Source organism: Pristiophorus japonicus, chromosome 9, assembly GCF_044704955.1.
Source record: "Pristiophorus japonicus isolate sPriJap1 chromosome 9, sPriJap1.hap1, whole genome shotgun sequence".
NCBI classification, from domain to species: Eukaryota; Metazoa; Chordata; class Chondrichthyes; family Pristiophoridae; genus Pristiophorus; species Pristiophorus japonicus.
The window spans coordinates 119,033,743-119,054,236 of record NC_091985.1 but is presented as its reverse complement, the minus strand read 5'-3'; the positions used below and the strand labels follow the sequence as shown (position 1 = coordinate 119,054,236).

At 41.6% G+C, this 20,494-nt stretch overlaps 1 protein-coding gene across 3 annotated transcripts in view; it reads right to left on the bottom strand.

Moving 5' to 3' along the window:
- Positions 1–9,210: 9,210 nt before the first annotated feature.
- Positions 9,211–20,494, bottom strand: part of LOC139273194 (aftiphilin-like) — a 74,143-nt gene continuing 62,859 nt past the window's right edge. For 2 of the 3 annotated variants that reach the window (XM_070889769.1, XM_070889770.1), the window contains exons 8-9: positions 12,272–12,395; positions 9,211–10,377 (exon numbers count right to left, since the gene is read on the bottom strand). In XM_070889769.1, coding sequence (XP_070745870.1) covers positions 10,233–10,377; positions 12,272–12,395 — 269 coding nt within the window. In that variant the 3' untranslated portion in view covers positions 9,211–10,232. Of the gene's footprint in view, positions 10,378–12,271; positions 12,396–20,494 lie in introns of those variants that run through there. The other variant, XM_070889774.1, reaches the window with a different exon arrangement.

Here is a 20,494-nt window from a genome sequence, read left to right as displayed (position 1 = left end):
AAAGAGCATGCGGCAAACCTGTCCCACCCACCCTTTCCCTCAATGACTATCTGTCCCACCTGTGACGGGGACTGTGGCTCTCGTATTGGACTGTTCAGCCACCTAAGGACTCATTTTAAGAGTGGAAGCAAGTCTTCCTCGATTCCGAGGGACTATCTATGACTATGTTTTTATGAGCTTTTGTGGACAAACCTGCTGGAATGAAGCAGCACAGCAGAGGGCAGTGTTGTTTCATTGGATGAACAATGATTCACAGTCCCAGCATTCAAGGTTATCAGATTAGTGGAAAATGGGTCACAATACCACATTACGAATACACTATTATATTTCTAGCCACAAACCACTGCATGGAATTGGCACCAAACCATTGACTTCAGCGCCTTTCACGATCCAAATCACTTTACAGCCAATGAAGTACTTTTTGAAGTGTAGTTACTGCTGTAATGCAGGCCCTGACCTGCGAGGGAACATCAGTGGCAGGTCGGGGCCGTAAAAGGAGCGGCGAGCAGCGGCCATGGACAGCGTGTGGAGGCATGCCACTTCAAGGTACAGCGCGAATTGGTGCAGGAGGGCGACGGCTGTGAAGAGTGATGTCATCAAGATCCAGATCGGTGATTGGAGCATGGGCAGATACAGCAGGAGCGGCGAGGTCGGGGGCGAAGGAGCGGCGAGAGACTGTGGAGGGATGTGAGCGGGGCCCAGGGGAGGCACGAGTTCGAGGCCAGGGGCCCAGGGCCAGTATGGGCCAGCCCACACTGCGATATGTGTGGGCACTAGATCTGTGCAGCAGAGCTGGTCTCCAGTTGTCTTGGGTAATCCTTGCCACTGGACCAAGACCTAGCTCTGTCAAACCCGTGTGGTGGCTGGTGTGCAATGGCCACCACACGTTAAAAAAATCCACACACCCTTCCACCCTTCAGGATGTAGTTGAGGACCTGGAATATTAGGTCCTTCATTGAAACACCTGTGAACTTGTCCTTTTTTTGTCATGGAAGCAAGTCATCCTTGCTTCGAGTGACCGCCAATGATGATAATGAGGGTAGGAAACGCAGGTTCCCACTGATTCTATAGTTCAGTTCCACTCCAGCGAGGAGGTTGTTGAGTGTGAGATGGAGCATTGCAGTGAGGAAGATCGAGATGAGGGTTGGCGCGATGACACAGCCCTGCTTGACCCGGTCCGGACGTGGAATGGGTCTGCGTTGAATCCCTTGGTAAGGATCACGGCCTGCATGTCATCGTGAAGCAGGCAGAGGATGGTGACAAACTTTTGGGGGCAGCCGAAAGGGAGGAGGATGCTCCGTAGTCCCTCGCCTTTGTCAAAGGCCTTTGCAAGGTCAAAGGAGGCCATGTACAAGGGTTGGTGCTGTTCCCTGCATTTCTCTTGCAGTTGTCACGCCATAAAGATCATGTCCGTTGTACCTCCTAGTGTCTCCGCAAGATCCTGCAAATGTCCTGGGAGGACAGACGCACCAAAATCAGACCAGCATCGAAGCACTGATCGCACTCGACCAGCTCCGTTGGGCAGGCCACATTGCTCGCATGCCTGACACAAGACTCTCAAAGAAAACCTTCTACTCGAAACTCCTATATGGCAAGCGAACCTCAGGTGGGCAGAGGAAATGTTTCAAGGACACCTTTAAAGCCTCCTTGATAAAATGCAACATCCCCACCAACACCTGGGAGTCCCTGGCCAAAGACCGCCCTAAGTGGAGGAAGAGCATCTGGGAGGGCGCCGAGCACCTTGAGTCTTGTCGCCGAGAGCATGCAGAAAACAAGCACAGGCAGCTGAAGGAGCGTGCGGCAAACCAGACTCCCCACCCACCCTTTCCTTCAATCCCTGTCTGTCCCACCTGTGAGAGAGACTGTAATTCCCACATTGGACTGATCAGTCACCTGAGAACTCACTTTTAGAGTAGAAGCAAGTCTTCCTCGATTTCGAGGGACTGCCTATGACGATGATGAGGAAACGCAGCAGACAATTTGCGGACAGCAAGCTCCCACAAATGTGATAATGACCAGATAAACTGTTTTAGATGTTGATTGAGGGATAAATATTCGCCAGGACACTGGAGATATCTCCCCAATTCTTCTTTGAAATAGTGCCATAGGATCTTTTACATCCACCTGAGAGAGCAGACGGGGCCTCGGTTTAATATCTCATCTGAAAGAAGCTCCTATGACAATGCAGCACTCCATCAGTACTGCACTGGAGTGGCAGCTTCGGTTTTTGTGCTCAAATCCAATTATTCCTGACTCAGACAATGGTATTACCAACTGAGCCACAGCTGACAATCAGAGATTTGAGCACATAATCCAGGCTGACGATCTAATGCAGCATGAGGGACTAGTGCACTGTCGGAAGTGCTGTCTTTCAGGTGAGATGTTAAATCTCTCAACTAGATGTAATCAATCCCATGTGTAGGCGTCAGCTGTGGCTCAGTGGATAGCATTCTTGCCTCTGAGTCAGAAGGTTGTGGGTTTAAATCCCACTCCATGGACTTGAGCACAAAAATCTAGGCTGACAATCCAGTGCGGTGCTGAGGGAGTGCTACTTTGTTGGAGGTGCTGTCTTTCGGATGAGATGTTGAATTGAGGCCCTGTTTGCTCTCTCAAGTGGATGTAAAAGATCCCATGGCACTCTTTCTAAGAAGAGCAGGGGGGTTATCCCTGGTGTCCTGGCCAATATTTATCCCTCAATCAACATAACAAAAACAGATCATCTGGTCATTATCAGAAGCTTGTTTGTGCGCAAATTGTCTGCTGTGTTTCCCACATTACAACAGTGACTACACTCCCACAGTACTTAATTGGCTGTAAAGTGGTTTGAGATGTCCTGAGGTTATGAAAGGCGTTATATAAATACAAGTCTTTTGTTCTATTGCACCGGGTGAAAATACCGAGATTATTGGCTCAGTGGAGCACTCTTGCCTCTGAATCAGGTGGTTTCAGATTCATGACCCCATTGTAGCATGGGACAATCTAATCTAGGCCAACACTTCAGTGTAGCTTTAAGGCAGGGCTGCATTATCAGAGGTGCTGTCTTGCAGATGAAATATTAAATTGAGGTTCTTGACCAGATGGATGCAAAGATCCCGTAACATTGTTCAAAGAATGCAGAAATCCTCCTGGTGTCCTGGCCAACATTTATTGCTCCACCAAAAAAAGATTAACCAGTCATTAATCTCACTGCTGTTTGTGGGAGCTTGCTGTGCACAAATTAGCTGCCACGTTTCCTACATTATAACAGTGACTACACTTTAAAAGTACTTTATTGGCTGTAAAGCACTTTGGAATGCCCTGCGCATATGAAAAATGCTTTATAAACACAAGGTTTTTTTTTAATTCAAAAGGTTTCAATGAAAATCACCATCTCTTATGGTTTGTTTTGCAAATTCATTTGCAAAGATTGTAAAAAGGATTTTAAAATATGACAACAGTATTCTTTAGAGACAGGGCATTTCAACATCTTTCAATAGAGACACAATGAATGATTTAATAGAGCAATGGAATACCTTGGTCTCGGGTGTTTGGTATCATACCTACTTTCCAGGCGAATAGACACTGCATTCAGAAGTGAATGCGGGCAGCGTTGCAGAATCAGGTTTCTCAACACTGCATCGCATGGATGATACACAGGGAATTGGATGATGAAGAACAGAACACTTGGAATCACAAGCTGAAAACAGAAGTTACTGTTATCAAAAGGGTGCACAGCAGCTTAATGTTTTTGATGCTTGACTCGGACCCCCGAGGTTGTGAATTTAAATTCCAACATTGCAAACTGTGAAATTGAACTCAATAAATCTGCGAATGTGTGAGCTGGCAGCAACATGAAATTCTCTTTTGTTGTGTAAAAAGAAAAGCAATAGATTCATTAATGTCCCTCAGGTAGGCGATCAGCTGGCCCACGTGACTCCACTCCCACGCTCGAAGCCCGCAGGGCAATAAATACCACCCCATGCCCACATCAAAAACATTAAAAAATAAAAATAAGTAGGTATTTTTTCCAGTTATTTAGATTAAAATATGATTATGATTTGTCTATCAATTGGTACAATGTAGCTTTCTCGATGATTTTTTATTCGGAACATTATGCCTGTGCTTGGTCATGTTTATCTGCCCCTTTACTACCTATCTGACCAACCCCAAGCATTTGAACTTCTGCAGATAAGAGACACAATGCCCTTTCTTGATAGTCTGGGATGTGGGGCAGAGACAATCATTTTTTTTCCTTCCATTTCATCGTAGAGTAAAATCAACAGGTGTTCAGGTACAGCCTCCAGAACCTGTCTGGTTGTTGGTCTTACTATAGATGGATAGAAGGAACAATTCTGTAAAGATATATCTAACCGTCTGTTACGAGGCAAACATTCACTGCTGAAGTAAGGCTTATTAAAACAAAGGTGATTGGTTAGCAGTTAATAACTCCATGATGTGTTTCTGGTTATGTCCTAAACTATACCAACAAAACTGAGGCAATATCAGAATGGAATCGGAACCCACTAGAACTGGATTTTTCCAGTTCTACACTCCTATATTTCTAGACTGACTGAAAGTGTAAATTATTTAAATAGAATAGAACACAAGAACATAAGAAATAGGAGCAGGAGTAGGCCATTTGGCCCCTCGAGCCTGCTCTGCCATTTCATAAGATCATGGCTGATCTGATCATGGACTCAGCTCCACTTCCCTGCCCGCTCCTCATAACCCTTTACTCCCTTATCGCTCAAAAATCTGTCTATCTCAGCCTTAAATATATTCAACGACCCAGCCTCCACAGCTCTCTGGGGCAGAGAATTCCATAGATTTACAACCCTCAGAAGAAATTCTTCCTCATCTCAGTTTTAAGTGGGCGGCCCCTTATTCGGAGACTATGCCCCCTCGTTTTAGTTTTCCCCGAGTGGAAATATTCTCTCTGCATCCACTTTATCGAGCCCCCTCATTATCTTAAATGTTTCAAAATGTTTCATTCTTCTGAACTCCAATGAGTATAGGCCCAACCTATCTTCATAAGTCAACGCTCTCAAACCTTCTCTGAACAGCCTCCAATGCAAGTATATCTTTCCTTAGATACGGAGACCAAAACTGTACGCAGTACTCCAGGTGTGGCCTCACCAACACCCTGTACAGTTATAGCAGGACTTCTCTGCTTTTACACTCTATCCCCTTTGCAATGAGGACCAACATTCCATTTGCCTTCCTGATCACTTGCTGTACCTGCAAACTAACTTTGTGTTTCATGCACAAGGACCCCCAGGTCCCTCTGTCCTGCAGCACTTTGCAATTTTTCTCCATTTAAATTTGCTTTTCAATTTTTTTCTGCTAAAGTGGATAACCTCACATTTTCCCACATTATACTCCATCTGCAAAATTTTTGCCCACTCACTTAGCCTGTCTATATCCCTTTGCAGATTTTTTGTGTCCTCACAATTTGCTTTGCCATCCATCTTTGTATCATCAGCAAATAGTCTAGAGTATTCCTTCCAAAATCTTCATTTACCAATTTATTTGAGTTTTGTTTTTACTCTGTGGGACAGATTAATATTCAAAATCCACTGCATACTGATACGATTTCCCTTTATTGATGCTATCCATCTTCCACATTCTACATCTTGAAAAATAGCCACAGAAGGATCACTGCATTTGAAAAATGAAAAATGCTGAAAAACCTGCAATTTAATTAGCACCTTTAATGTAGAAAAATATCCGCAGACATTTCAGAGGCACAAGGTAAAAAAGATGACAAATCAAAGGAGGAGATATGAGGAGGAGTAACCAAAAACTTGGTCAAAGTGATAGGTGTCGGCCATGGCTTGGTGGACAGCACTCTCACCTGTGTCAGAAGGCTGTGGGTTCAAGTCCCAATTCAGAGACTTGACACAAACTCCAGGCCAACACTCAGTGCAGTGTTGAAAGAGGGCTGGATTGTCGGAGATGAGACGTTAAACCGAGGCCCCATCTGCTCAGTCGGACGTAAAAGATCCCATGTCCACTATTTCGAAGAAAAGCAAGGGCGTTCTCCCTGCTGTCCCGGCCAATATTTGTCCCTCAACCAACACTGCTAAAACAGGTTTTCTGGTCATCATCTCTTGGTTATTTGTAGGAGCTTGCTATGCGCAAATTGCCAGCCATATTTCCTACATTACAACAGCAACTACACTTCAAAAGTACTTAAATGACTGTAAAGCACTTTGGGATGTGCTGAGGTTGTGAAACACGCTATATAAATGCAAGTCTGTCTGTCTTTGTAAAAAAGGTGGGCGAATGAACTTGGTGCAGGTTAGGACATGAGCAGCCATAGTTTTGAATGAGCTGAAGTTTATGGAAAGTAGATGGGAGGCCTGGCAAGCATTAGAATAGTCCAGCCCGGAGGTGAAAAATATGAATGAGGGTTTCAGTACCAGATGGGCTGACTAGAGGTGGTGTAGGTAATGTTATGGAGGTAGGAGAAGTCGGTCGTTGTGATGGAGTTAGAGACTCTGGGTTGAATAGAAAGCCAAGGTGACAAACAATCTGGTTATGCCTGAAATAGTGGCTGAGGAAGGGGGTGGACAGACAGGGGAAGGGGAAAGCAGGGGACAGGTGAAGGGAGATGGAGTGGAGGGGGGGGGGCGGAGGAGAAGGGGGACGGAGTGTGGGGGGGGGGGGGCGCGTTGTGGTCGCGGTGAGGGGGGGGGGAGCAGCGGAGGCGCCGGGGAGGGGGGTTGTGGCGGAGAGGCTGGGGGGGAGGGGGGGGGGGGTGGGTGGGTTTCCAAAATTGGCCAAAGATGGCATCAATCCTTCAACTGATCAGCTGGAGGAAATTGCAGCTCATCCACGGACATTTGAATCAACATATTGAACCAGAGGATGGATCGACTGCCTCTAACTTCTAAAAGACACTTGCAGTGTCTTACACTTGCATCTAGTCTACGAGTGTCTATGGTTTCTACCTTTGTGAGCTCCTTGGAGGCCTCATGGGGCACATGAAGTGTCAATGAATGTTTCAATTAAACTGCAAATATTTCAAGCTACTGCCAGATCTTGACATGATTCCAGATTTATTTACTGATGAGGTAACAGCATTAAGAACAATCGTTTGCAAGCCTCCAAGGCCATGAAATTCAAACAGGACAAACAACACAGAGTAAGAAATAAGTGCAAATAGAACAGAGTAGTCAGGGCTCATGGGCTGCACGGGACCCACTGCCATTGGTTTGGATAACCCGTTCTAATCTGTCCACACATTAAAGAGCTCGTCTAAAACTTGGAAATTTAATGTTGGCAGTGACATGCCTTGCTAATGTACTACTGTGAGGGATGTCAGTACTGGCAATGGCACACTTATAACACTCTCCAGTCAGGTTTCTTCTTAGGCAGTGCCCCGGAATCGAGGATGACTTGCTTCCACACTAAGGTGACTGATGAGACCAATGCGGGATCTATAGACTCTGTCACAGGTGGGGCAGATGGTGGTTGGAGAGATGGGTGGATGGGATGCTTGATTTGTCGAACGCTCATTACGCTTTTTGTGCTTGGTTTCCACGTGTTCCTGGCGAAGAGACTCTAGTATTCGATGCCTTCTCAGATGCTCTTCCTTCACTTTGAACGGTCTTGGGCCAAGGATTCCCAAGAGTCGGTGGGGATGTTGCATTTTTTCAAGGAGACTTTGAGAAGTGTTTTCTCTGCCCTCCTGCGACTCGCCTGCCGTGACATAGCACGGAGCACTTGTTTCGGGAGTCTAGCATTGGGCAAGCGGACAATGTGTCCCGCCCACCAGAACTGGTCGAGCATGGTCAATGCCTCGACGCTGATGTTGCTGTGCCTATCCTGCCAATGAATTTGCAGGATTTTGCTGAGCAGCATTGGTGGTACTTCTCCAGTGCTTTGAGGTGCCTACCGTACGTAGTCCATGTCTCTGAAGCATATAGAAGGGTGGGTATCACTACTGTTCTGTAGACCACGAGCTTGGTGCCAGGTTTGAGATCCTGGTCTTTGAACACTTTTCCTCAGGCGGCCGAAGGCTGCAATGGCACACTGAAGGCGGTGTTGGACTTCGTCATCAAGTCAGATTTAGCAGTTAGATGGAGAGCAAAATCCTTCTTTGTATCAACAATCAGTCCAACTTCCATTTTATGTATTCAGAGGATGTCATGCTGTCACGCTTAAACTTTAGTGTGGTCAGGCTACACCTCACGAACCACCTCCGGTTATGGTCACCAAGACACCAGGGAAGCATCCAAGTTATAAAGAAGAGCCACGAGGGAGATCCCTGGCACCAGAGCATTGAGTTATAAAAAAAAAAGTCAAGAAAGAAAAAGAGAGACAGAGAGAGAGGATATACAGCAGTATTACAATCAATTAATTCAGCAATATTTAAGAAACCAATTGCTTGATAAAGCCAGGGATGACAGGCAACTACCTGTGTGTGACATAGGAGTGGGTGCTTGAAATTGTTTTGGTGGCATTGCAATCCTATTGACTTGTACTAAATCATATGGATATTATACAGATATACCAGAATATGTAACACATTTGGGTATTTCTGTATATTATATGACTTCTCTGATATTGTGGGCGAGATTATGGAACTTCTGACCACACACAGTAACTGGATTTTGAGAGGAATGTCTGTAATGATGTCTAACTTGTGTCTAATTACATAAACTGTCAGATTGTTGGGTGATGGGTAAATGAGACTTGGTGCAAGATAGAATATCTCTGCAGCAGAGATTTGGATGAGCTTAAGTCTGTGAAGGGTGGAAGGTGGGAGGCCGGCCAGGAGAGCGTTGGAATAGTCGAGTCTAGAGGTAACAAAAGCATGATTCAGTTGCAGATGGGCTTTACCATCAAATCAAAAGACACATGGAGCTAGTCTGGATAATGAAGTATTCAAATTAAAATAAGTTAGCATGTAATACAGTAATTAGTTGTGCTGGTTTTATAGCTAAAATTCAATCGCTCAGCATTTACATCTAAATAATAAATGATTTTCAAACAGATCAATGCCTTATTTCACAATCCTTCCTTAGTCATCAATGCCTCAAGAAACATGTAGGATTTTAAATACAAGTCTTGAGCTTCTGATCAGTTTGGAACAACGGAGAATTAGGTAAAAAGGTACTCTTGTTTTTTCACCCAAATTGTTCATTCTGGATATAGTTCATGATAAAACTGTAATCCCACCCAAAATGTCTCTTTTGGCACCAACAAAAAGCACAGAACAAGATATTTTCAAATCATTGCTCTTTATTTCTGTGTATTCTAAAAGTAAATTTACATACTACAGTTATAAAAGAACCTGGGCATGCACATCAACCTATTCAGGTTCTTCTTTTATCAGAGTTTTTCCATAGGAATTTCACCAACATTTACAATCCATAGTTATTACTGTACATACAGCCCAAATCACTGCAAACTATGATTATGTCCACCTTATCTTTACACTGTGCAAAATCCTCAATAAACATATAGGTATTAGTGGCAAAATAAAGCAGAAATCATCAGTGAAAGATCAGGTTCACCTTAAGGATCTGTGTAAGACATCTAGATATTGGTCCCTCATTCCCCAAATTAGCTCAGGCTTGCGAGATACAGTATCTTATTCACAAACGTGCTCAGCTGATGACTGTACTGTTATTAGATAGTGGTTTTCTAAATAAACAAGATGTTTTCATCTGAGTGATAGCTTTATTGGTATCTGCTTCTGGTCTATTTTGAGCCGATACTATGTCCGATAGACTACCGGCTACATGAAACATGGCAAACAGCAGTACCAGAAATGCTTACAACTGATGACGTTTCAGCAAGTGGGCTTTGAAATACCCCAAAAAGTGTTCGTGTGTATTAGAACAAATGAACTAGTAACAAACATAACGTGAAATGATTCACCAGTATTTCGCTGCGAGTGAGAATCTGAATATAGTTATCCCAGATTTCCAATGTTTTATGAAAGTCACTGCCAGATTAGCTGACGAAACAGAAATTTATACAACCCAGCGCAGCGAGAGAAAGAAATATAATCTGCAAAAAAAACCTTCCACCTGATATTTACAGATTTTTCTAATATAAACATACTTTAAGGACTTTAGTATAAATAAATATACAACACTATCGTATTAGCTGTACTAGAACTCTCCAGAACTGCCAACCAACAAATCATCTGAATGACTGATTAGTTTTATTTTATTTTGAGAAAGCCAAAATAAGTTTTTATTTTAAAATGTTCATAAAATAAAACTATGATCCACTGCTCAGTCGGCCTTTTCATGAGCGCTTAACAAAGGTGTTAATGTGACTGGAAACATCAGCACCTTGGCATGCATGAACGACAGGTCTGGAAGGCTCGCTATCACCTTGGCAGCTTCCTTACTAAGAACTTCCTCCTTTTTTGGTTTCCTAGAAGAAAAAAATAATTACTATTTTCTACTTTAAATCTGTAGTGTCAATGCAAGGATTACCATAAAAGGGCAACATTACACATTTAATCTGATTATTTAATAAATCCTACAAGAATCACATATTCCTCAACTTTTACTGAAGTTACCATGGTTCTAAAATAAAATAGGATAAAGGCATCACCAAAAAACAACTCTTATTTATCTAGTGCCTTTGATGTAGTAAAACATCTCAAGGCACTTTACAGGAGCGATTATCAAAATTTGGCAGCGAGCCACATAAGGAGATATTAGATCAGATGACCAAAAGCTTCATCAGAGGGGTAGGTTTTAAGGAGTGTCTTATAGGAGGAGAGCGAGGTAGAGAAGCAGAGAGGTTTACTGAGGGAATTCCAGAGCTCAGGGCCTAGGCAGCACAGCCGCCAATGGTGGAGCATTTAAAATCGGGGATGCACAAGTGGCCAGAATTGGAGGAGTGCAGAGATGCGACGGTTGCAGGGCTGGAGGAGGTTATACAGATAGAGTGGGGCGAGACTGTGGTGGAGGAGATTATACAGATAGGGTGGGGCGAGACTGTGGAACGATCTGAAAACAAGGGTGAGAATTTTAAAATTGAGGCATTACCGGATCGGGAGCCAATTTGGTCATTATGCATAGAGGTGATGGGTAAATGGGACTTGGTGTGAGCAGGATACAGGCAGCAGAGTTTTGGATGAGCTCAAGTTTACCGAGGGTTTAAAGTGGGAGCTGGCCAGGAAAGCATTGGAATAGTTGAGTCTAGCGGTAACAAGGGAATGATTGAGGGTTTCAGCAGCAGATCAGCTGATGCAGGGCCGGATTCAAGTGATATTATGGAGGTGAAAGTAGGCAGTCTTAGTAATGGAGAGGATATGGGGTCAGAAGTTCAGCTCAGCCAAACAGGAGGCCACAGTTGTGAATAGTCTGGTTCAGCCTCAAACAGGGATGGTTTGGTGGCTAGGAAAGGGAGTTTGTGGCACGGATAAGACGGCAATGGCTGCAGTCTTTCCAATATTTGGTTGGAGGAAATTGCTGCACATCCAGGACTAGATGCTGGACAAGCAGCATGACAAATCAGAGATAGCTGAGGGGGCAAGAAAGGTGGCAGTGAGGCAGCACTGGATGTCGTTGGTGTTTCCATGGCACTGTGAGGGAAGGACCATGGAAGGGAACTCGGAGGGGACATGATGGAAGAAGATGGTGTGGTGGATTGTGTTAAAGATCAGAGAGAACTCAAGGGTAAGGAGAAAGAATAGCGCACTATGGTCACGGTCGCACAGAACATTATTGGTGATTTTTGATCGTGGTGTTTGGTGGGGGGGGGGGGGCGGGGGGGAAGAGAGGGTGGAGAAGTAACAGAAACCTGATTGAAGGGTTTCAAACTGGAAGTGGCAAGAGGTGAGAGTTGGGTGCCAACAATGCTGTTCCAGTATCTTAGAAAGGAAAAGGAAGTTGGAAACAGAGCTGTGGATAGAAAAAACAGAAGGCAATAAAACAGACACCATCTTCAGTGCAGCTGCAAATACTGGAAATTCATTTGTCTCAATTAGATTTCAGTGGGATCAACTTTCACCCAATATCTGGCTGCTAAGATGGCCTTATAATGCATCAACATGGAATCCACGTTGAAATAAAATTACATTTTCAGACCAATCCTCATTTCAACTATTCACATACAAGATGATCTTCAGACATGAGAAAATAAAAGACACATTTTAAAGTAGCAATTCACTTAAGATTCTATTAAGTTAAGTAAAGTCACATAGATTTGTATGTTAAACATTAATGTGAAAGCATTTTTAATTTTTAATTAGATATCCAACAGATAGATGACAAACTACCTGCTATATAGGATTTCAAAGGATTGGATTTCTTACCTGGTGGATGTGCTTGTCTTCTCTGCTGTGGACATGAGGCGAGCAAATGCATCAGTCATTCGACTGACTGTACTAGAGCCTTCCAGTTTAGAAGTAGTCAATTCATACAATTCTGGGTCAACACCTAAAGAGATACGAAGGAACAAAATCAGCCCACTCCTCTAACAGCCACACAGAGCTCAACTACATGGTTACAAATATAGCTGGAAGCCCAAAGCTCAGATTTCTGTAAACATCTGAAATATTTATATAAAACCAGGGAATTGAGTCCATATTTCAATCCATATTGTATAGGTGGTAACATAATCTAGCTGATGTTTCCTATAGCACTAGCCAAGTCTTTATTGAGCATTTTAAATGACGACATTTCGCTGTGCATTACATAAAACAGATTCTCGGTAAAAGTGCCACAATTTTGGACAATGAAAGTTAAGATTGTCTTACAAGGAATCTCTTACAAAATCAAAGTTGTTCTTTTTCCTCTCTCTCGCCCCTATAAAGGTATAAACACTCCTGTTTATGTTAAATAGTTGTCATAATAAAATTTAAAGTTTTGGTGCAGCCATTTTATAATATCAGACATAACAGGAATTTACTAAATGTTTTAAAATTGGAGGGCTTGATGAATTTTTCACATTTTCCATATTCTCACTGCTGGGACTAACATGGACAAATGCATACTCTGGATAAATTTTACCTCTAGATTTCTGAAGTGACTAAAGAAAACTACAGAAAGTTAAAACGACTGCAGTCAGTGAAAACAAAATAGAATCGCTCATTAGAAAATGGGTCAACTAAGCTTAGAATAGTGAATCAGAAAGAATGTAAGGTGGTAACTTTTATAGGTTTGTCAAGGAAAATTAGAGTTATGGAGAAACCAGGATTGTACTGTCAGACTAATATGAAGAAAAGTCTAACAGTTGGAAACAGCAATGCTACAAACCACAATTACTCACATGAAACATGCCAAATCTCAGCCCATCCTATTGGCTAGGAAAGGATATAGAATGACCAAAAAACAAAATTTAAAAGCAGCAAAATATTCAGATCCACAGAATTCAATAACTGAATGCTAATAGCAGCAACTGGAAATAATCCGGCATTTGCAAATGTGACAGTCAAATGAAGTCATTGCAGACATTTTGTGCCATGTGTAGAAAATTAAAAACACAACTTAGTGTTTTAAACCTACAAAACTGCTGAGGTTCACAATATTTCAAATCATGTCGCCAAAATACTGCAAAACCTATTTTTTCTGGGACTTTACAAGCACAATTTGGCAAATGTACTAATCCACAGAATGCTGTCTAATTATATTCTTGAATATCTAAAAGTCTGTAGCTCTCATGTGTACAAATAATTTCACTAAATCTCAGTGCATTGAATGGCACAGCATGCTCGAGGGGCCATATGGCTACTCCTATTCCTTATGTTCTTATGAGTTACGGTTTCAGCTTCATTAAATCATCAAAGGGCAAACACAGGCAAACAAATGTGAAACTGACAAAAAAAAACATTTAGACTAAACCCTAAACTCGAAACGTACCCAAGATGTTCATTAGCAAAGTTGCAGAAATGCTTTTTAAAAAGTTAAAATAAGAACACAAGAACATAACAATTAGGAATAGCAGTAGGCCATAATATAATAGGAGCAGTAGGCCATACGGCCCCTCGAGCCTGCTCCGCCATTTAATACGATCATGACTGATCCGATCATGGGCTCGGGTCCACTTCCCTGCCCGCTCCCCGTAACCCCTTATCGGTTAAGGAACTGTATATCTCTGTCTTAAATTTATTCAATGACCCAGTTTCCACAGCTCTGAGGCAGCGAATTCCACAGATTTACAACCCTCAGAGACAGCCCCTTATTCTAAGATTATGCCCCCTAGTTCTAGTCTTCCCCATCAGTGGAAACATCCTCTCTGCATCCATACAGCCCCTTGAGCCTGCTCTGCCATTCAATATCATGGATGATCTTCAAACTCAACTCCACTTTCCTGCCTGTTCCCAAATCTCTCGATTCCTTTAAAGTCCAAAAAGCTAGCGATCTCAGTCTTGAATAAACTCATTGACTGAGCATCCACAGCCCTCTGGGATAGAGAATTCCAAAGATTCACAACCCAGGGTGAAGAAATTCCTCATCCCACTCTTAAAAAGCTGACCCCTTATCCTCTCCAGCCAAGGGAAACAGCCTCTTAGCATCTATTCCCCTCAGAATCTTATGTTTCAATGAGATCGCTTCTCATTCTTTGAAATGTTATTGGAAGAAAGCACTGAGGGCAAGGACACGTCTATCATTTAACAGACTCCAAACCAGCAAAGATCTTGTACAAGTAGCTTCTTTTAAAGAAGAAATTATGCAATGTATATTTCAACAGATTCTTTCAGTTCCTCAGCGAGTGAAGGCATCATTTGGTATTATACGGAGTCATATGGATCCAAAACGTCCCAGATTTTATCCTCAATATACAGTGAGTAAGTTGATCTAAGACAGGGTGCTTGCAGATATGTCCGGGTGCTAAGTAGGGGTGGATAGAGACATGTTTAAACTTTTACATTGGTGGAATGCGGTTTCTTTTGTGCCATACGCTTGCAAGTATTTGGCGTTATGTAAAGGAGGCCATATTAGGATCTGTGAAATTTAAAAGTTTCCCTCTTTCCTGATTTATGATCCACTAACTATTCCCCTGCCACGCACAATTTTCCTGCAATATACATGAAAAAATAACCTAATTATAATCCAGTTTATTTCTTCATGTGCTAGTTAATATAAGACCCAAAATTACCACCATGTTCAAAATGGTTATCAACCAACCCCACGTTATTAAATGTAGGAGGGGGTGTATGTCCAATAAAAAGATTGTAAACAGTGGCCAGTGCCACACAGTAATTGATCCCTGACCCACCTCATGGCAGTGGGCATTGCATTTTTAAATCAACTGGCAATTAAAGTTACCACTCAAAAGGCCAAAGATTAGCTTACTGACATGGCAATGTGTTGCTTATATACTAACACAAGTGGACAGTGCTATAACACCCAACAGAGATAAACTTTTGTTGACATCTAGAAAGGAATGTGGGTACGGTTTGGCTATATGACAGAGGTAAATGACCAAGCTAGAAGTTACTATCTCATATTGGCATCTCATTTACCAGTCAAGAGATCCGGAATTCAGACCAAGCAAATTATAGCTGACTAAAGTACCATGGTTGTTCAAGCAGGTAAATATTGGGCATTAATTCTCAGCTGTGGTTTAGTGGAAGCTGTGCTGTAGGATTAGCCCAAAAAAAGGCCAGGGAAGCTCAAGCCCAAAATTAGCAAGGCAGAAGCGGAACTTCAAGATCAACTCCAAAATTGCAGATTATGGCAAGACTGGTAGAAGATGGATAAACTTGCTTCAGCATTCGAAATCCAAGATCATTACAGCAACCTAATACACGAAGTCAAGTTCAGATAGAAAAAAGTTTAAATGTTTCCTTCAGAAGCTTGCAGTTGCTTCTAATTCGCCACAATTTCTATGAGTTCGACACAACTGCAGCATGAATAGCAGTCCATTGGCAGTGGGTTACTAGTCTGTAGTTTCTAGATTCTAATTTAATCCCTTATGGATCAGCAGAACGTGCTCTGCTTTCCATTTGGATAAGACTCGTTAAGTATAACTAGGAAATAAATTTGTAGATCTGAAGACACATCAAATTCAAGTGATGTGATATACTGCTTCAATTTTTCACTAGCAAAGTACATTTTAGTAGAGTTCCCAGACAGGCCACTTGACCTCCTGTAAACTTTTAGAACATTTTAGTGTTAGCAAATAGCTGACTGACTTGCTGGCTGTCAACATTAAAAAATTAAGGTGACATTTGAATACTCTTGAGCAGCACTCTGGTGCGTGCTTTCAGCAATGCAGCATCAGTGGAATCATTCAGCACTGCTAATTCACACCAGTTTCAAGCTTGCATCTGCAGTGTAATACTGTCATCAATCCCATTAGAACAGAATTACATATAGACATATCGTTCACAATCATGTGTGCTCAAACATTCAGCAGCTATTCATTTCAGCCTTCCGTCAACATTTTAATTTTTGTTTTTAAATTCATTCATGGAATGTGGTGTTGCTGGCAATGCTGGCATTTATTGCCCTATTCATAGTTGCCCTGAGATTTTGGTACAACTGAGTGGCTTGCTTAGTCACTTCAGGGGACAGGTAAGCATCAATGATGCTGGTGTGGGACTGGAGTCACATATAGGCTCAGGCTAGTTAAAGACAGGTTTCCTTCCCTAAAAGACATTAGAGCACCAGTTTGGTTATTACCACAAGCTGACAGCTTCATGGTCACTTTTGCCAATGCCAGCTTTTTAAAAAAACTGAACTCAAATTCTCAAACTGCCATGGTGTGACCTGATTAGTGCAGGTCTCTGAATTACTAGTCCTGTAACATAATCACTACAATTCCAAAATTTACAACAGTAACAGCTCGAAGAACAATTTGTCACAATCATTATTGCATTTAATGCATCCCAACATGAAGATAACTAACTGTATTTAATCATGCTGAATACCAATAATAATGTTTCAGCAAGTTAATAAATGAAGAAGAAACATTTGATCCACTGGAAATGGGATTCTGAAATGAATCTTGGATAACCATTTGCAGGGAATTTATCAGTGCAGTTGCAGGCTGGAGCCATTGCACTATTTCCAATATAAAGCACAAAATAATCCAAGCACCTCATTTTTGATCCTCATTTGAAGCATGGGTTCCAAGGTCATGTGGTATTTGAAGCAGTATAGAAAAACAATAAATACTGGTCCTACTTCTGGAAGTGAAGAGAAAGAGAAAGATTGTGCTTTTTCAATACCAGTATAGATTGTGTGGCCATCCATCAGGCACCTCAGCACTAGAATGGAAATGGTGCAAAGGCACAACAGATGTATAAGCACCGTAAAAAATTCATCCAGCAGTCAGACCGCTGAATAAATTATGTTTTTGCACCATGGCAAAAGCTAAATTAGTTTCGCTGTTGAACAACAGTATAATTCTACTCTTTAATTCCAATTATCTTTGTTAATAATTAATCAGCATGTCTGAAATCATTGCTGTTAATTTTTTTTTAAATCAACCAATTAAAAAATTTGAATCACATTTGAATTTATTTTTATCTCACAGTAGTTATATTTTAGTGCGAGTAGTGCTTTACTTCTGTAATCAGAGATTAAACAATGTTAATGATGGCGTCAATCATTGTACATTTAACTCCCTTGCATGGATCAAAAATCAGTAAATTCTCCAAAATGCTATCCCCATGGGAATTCACTATTGAAATATTATTCAAGAGAAGAGAAACAGGAAAGTAAAAATAAAAACAAAGACAGCATAAAATATTTGTTTACCATGGGTTGATTTTAAAAATGAGGGCTGAGTGATTAGACATGGTTTTATGAAAGGGAAATCATGTTTGACAAATTTGCTGGATTTCTTTGAGGATGTATCGAGCAGGGTGGATAAAGGGGAACCCAGTGGATGTGATGTATTTGGATTTCCAGAAGGTATTGATAAGGTGTCACATAAAAGGTTACTGCACAGGATAAAAGTTCACGGGGTTGGGGGTAATATATTAGTTAGCCAATCCTCTATCCATGCTAACAGAAAACAGAATGTCGGGATAAATGGGCAATTTTCAGGTTGGCAAACTGTAAGTAGTGGGGTGCTGCAGGGTTCGGTGTTGGGGCCTCAACTATTTACAATCGATATTAATGACTTGGATGAAGGGACAGAGTATAATGTAGCCAAGTTTGCTGATAAAGATGGGTGGGAGAGCAAATTGTGAGGACACAAGAAATCTGCAAAGGGATATAGACAGGCTGTGAATGGGCAAAAATTTGGCAGATGGAGTATAATGTGGGAAAATGTGAGGTTATCTACTTTGGCAGAAAAAATAGAAAATCAAATTATAATTTAAATGCAGAAAAATTGCAAAATGTTGCAATACAGAGGGACCTGGGTCCTTGTGCATGAAACACAAAGTTAGTATGCAGGTACAGCAAGTAATCAGGAAGGCAAATGGAATGTTTGGAATAAAAGCAGAGAAGTCCTGCTACAACTGTACAGGGTATTGGTGAGGCCACACCTAGAGTACTGCGTACAGTTTTGGTCACCGTATTTAAGGAAGGATATACTTGCATTGGAGGCTGTTCAGAGAAGGTTCACGAGGTTGATTCCAGAGATAAGGGGGTTAACTTAAGACAACCGATTGAGTAGGTTGGGCCTATACTCATTGGAGTTAAGAATGAGGTGTGATCTTATCGAAACATATAAGATAATGAGTGGGCTCGATAAGGTAGATGCAGAGAGGATGTTTCCACTGATAGGGGAAACTAAAACTAGGGGGCATAGTCAGTCTCAGAATAAGGGGCCGCCCATTTAAAACTGAGATGAGGAGGAATTTCCTCTGAGGGTTGTAAATCTGTGGAATTCTCTGCCCCAGAAAGCTGTGGAGGCTGGGTCACTGAATATATTTAAGGCGGAGATAGACAGATAAGGTAATAAAGGATTATGGGAGCGGGCGGGGAAGTGGAGCCGAGTCCATGATCAGATCAGCCATGGTCTTATTAAATGGCGGAGCAGGCGCGAGGGGCCAAATGGCCTACTCCTGCTCCTATTTCTTATGTTATGATTGCTTCTTTGAATTGTTAATCTTTCTTTTGCGACAGGAAAATCTGATAGCAATATTTTAAATAGTTTTACCTCGCTGCTACCTTTAATCATTTCTTTCAGTTAAAATCAGCAAACTAAAATTAGAAATGCTTCAAGGAACCACGAGGAAGATTGAATTTACAACCTTAATAAAAAAATGTTATTGAACTTTCTCCCTCCATAAAATTTCCTTACCTGAACTGTAATCAAACTAGACAATTCTAGCCCAGTCTAGTAGGATGTGTGTATGTTTTTTTTAATGTAACTGCTGGCATAGATCCAGAATGAATGAGGACTTGTAGTGCCCATGAGAAAGGACTCTAAAATTTCAAAGCAGCACAAGGAAGATACTGAAAGACTGGTGTACAGCAGGCAGTAGACCCGTGACTGATATGAATTCACCATTTGTACATAGCACCACTAGAAATAATTCATTACAGACTAGTCTACTGAAGTTTAGAAACAGTCACATTTTAAGATGATTAATAGTGAATGTACTAAACTTGTTTTATGTTGGAATAGGAACTGGGAACTAACTAAAACAGAAAGCTTTAAAATCAGTCTGAGGGCTCTCTTCCAGCATAACACACACTGAAATGTGAAGGAATCTTGGCTTTTGCCATTCATTAATATCCATAAAGAGAAAAATCTAAATCACAACTAACTTTTAAAGTAAATATCTAGTTCCAGTCGCTAGATATTCTGTAATTTTATCAGCAGTGAAGAAAAAACATATGTTGAGTGGAGGCTTTCCATTCACCCGATTGCAGCCATTAGTTCGTTTGGCGAGATAATTTCGAGCCACCAGGCATTATGTTTTGAGAAGCCAGTTAACTAAAAGGCATAGGGAGCTAGAAATAAACTTTTGAGCATCTTTTGATTTTGTTTTATAATTGATATTTGCTTTGATTGAACAGAATAGAAAAGTGTCAATCAGTATCTCTCATTCAGGTTTTAGAAACAGTTGGTGATACAAGTACAAAAGGGGACAGACTCCCCCGCTCCTGTATTTAATGGTAAATATTACAACCATCTCCTTAAAGCAGTTAGTGGCTTTGGTCCCTTGAAGACGCAGTGCATAAATGTATTAGATTACATGGCAATCAGCAATACAGAGCAAAAAGGTCCTCAGTTCAATCCAGGTCACTGGTGAGTTATTGGTTTCAACTGAGGGTGGTTGTGGGTAGTTACAATTTATCTCCATACTGGGCAGAAGAGGGGTGAAAAACACAGCCAGTTACTGCTACTGATTTGTTACCTGCTGGTGAAATAGTCAAGAAGAAAATCTGGCTTGACTAATGCTCCCCATGTGCATATAAACTGCCAGCACTCACTGTTTATATTCACACATGGGGAATGACTAAGTGATAGCGATAGTGAGCTGGTTTAGTGAAATTACTCAAACTTCTAATTTACTATCATATAATATTCCCTTAAACCAAGCACTGCAAAGAAACCAGAAATAAAGATGAACACATAATTTTGTTAAAAAAATCCACATTTTGTTTCGGTACTGAAGACCAAT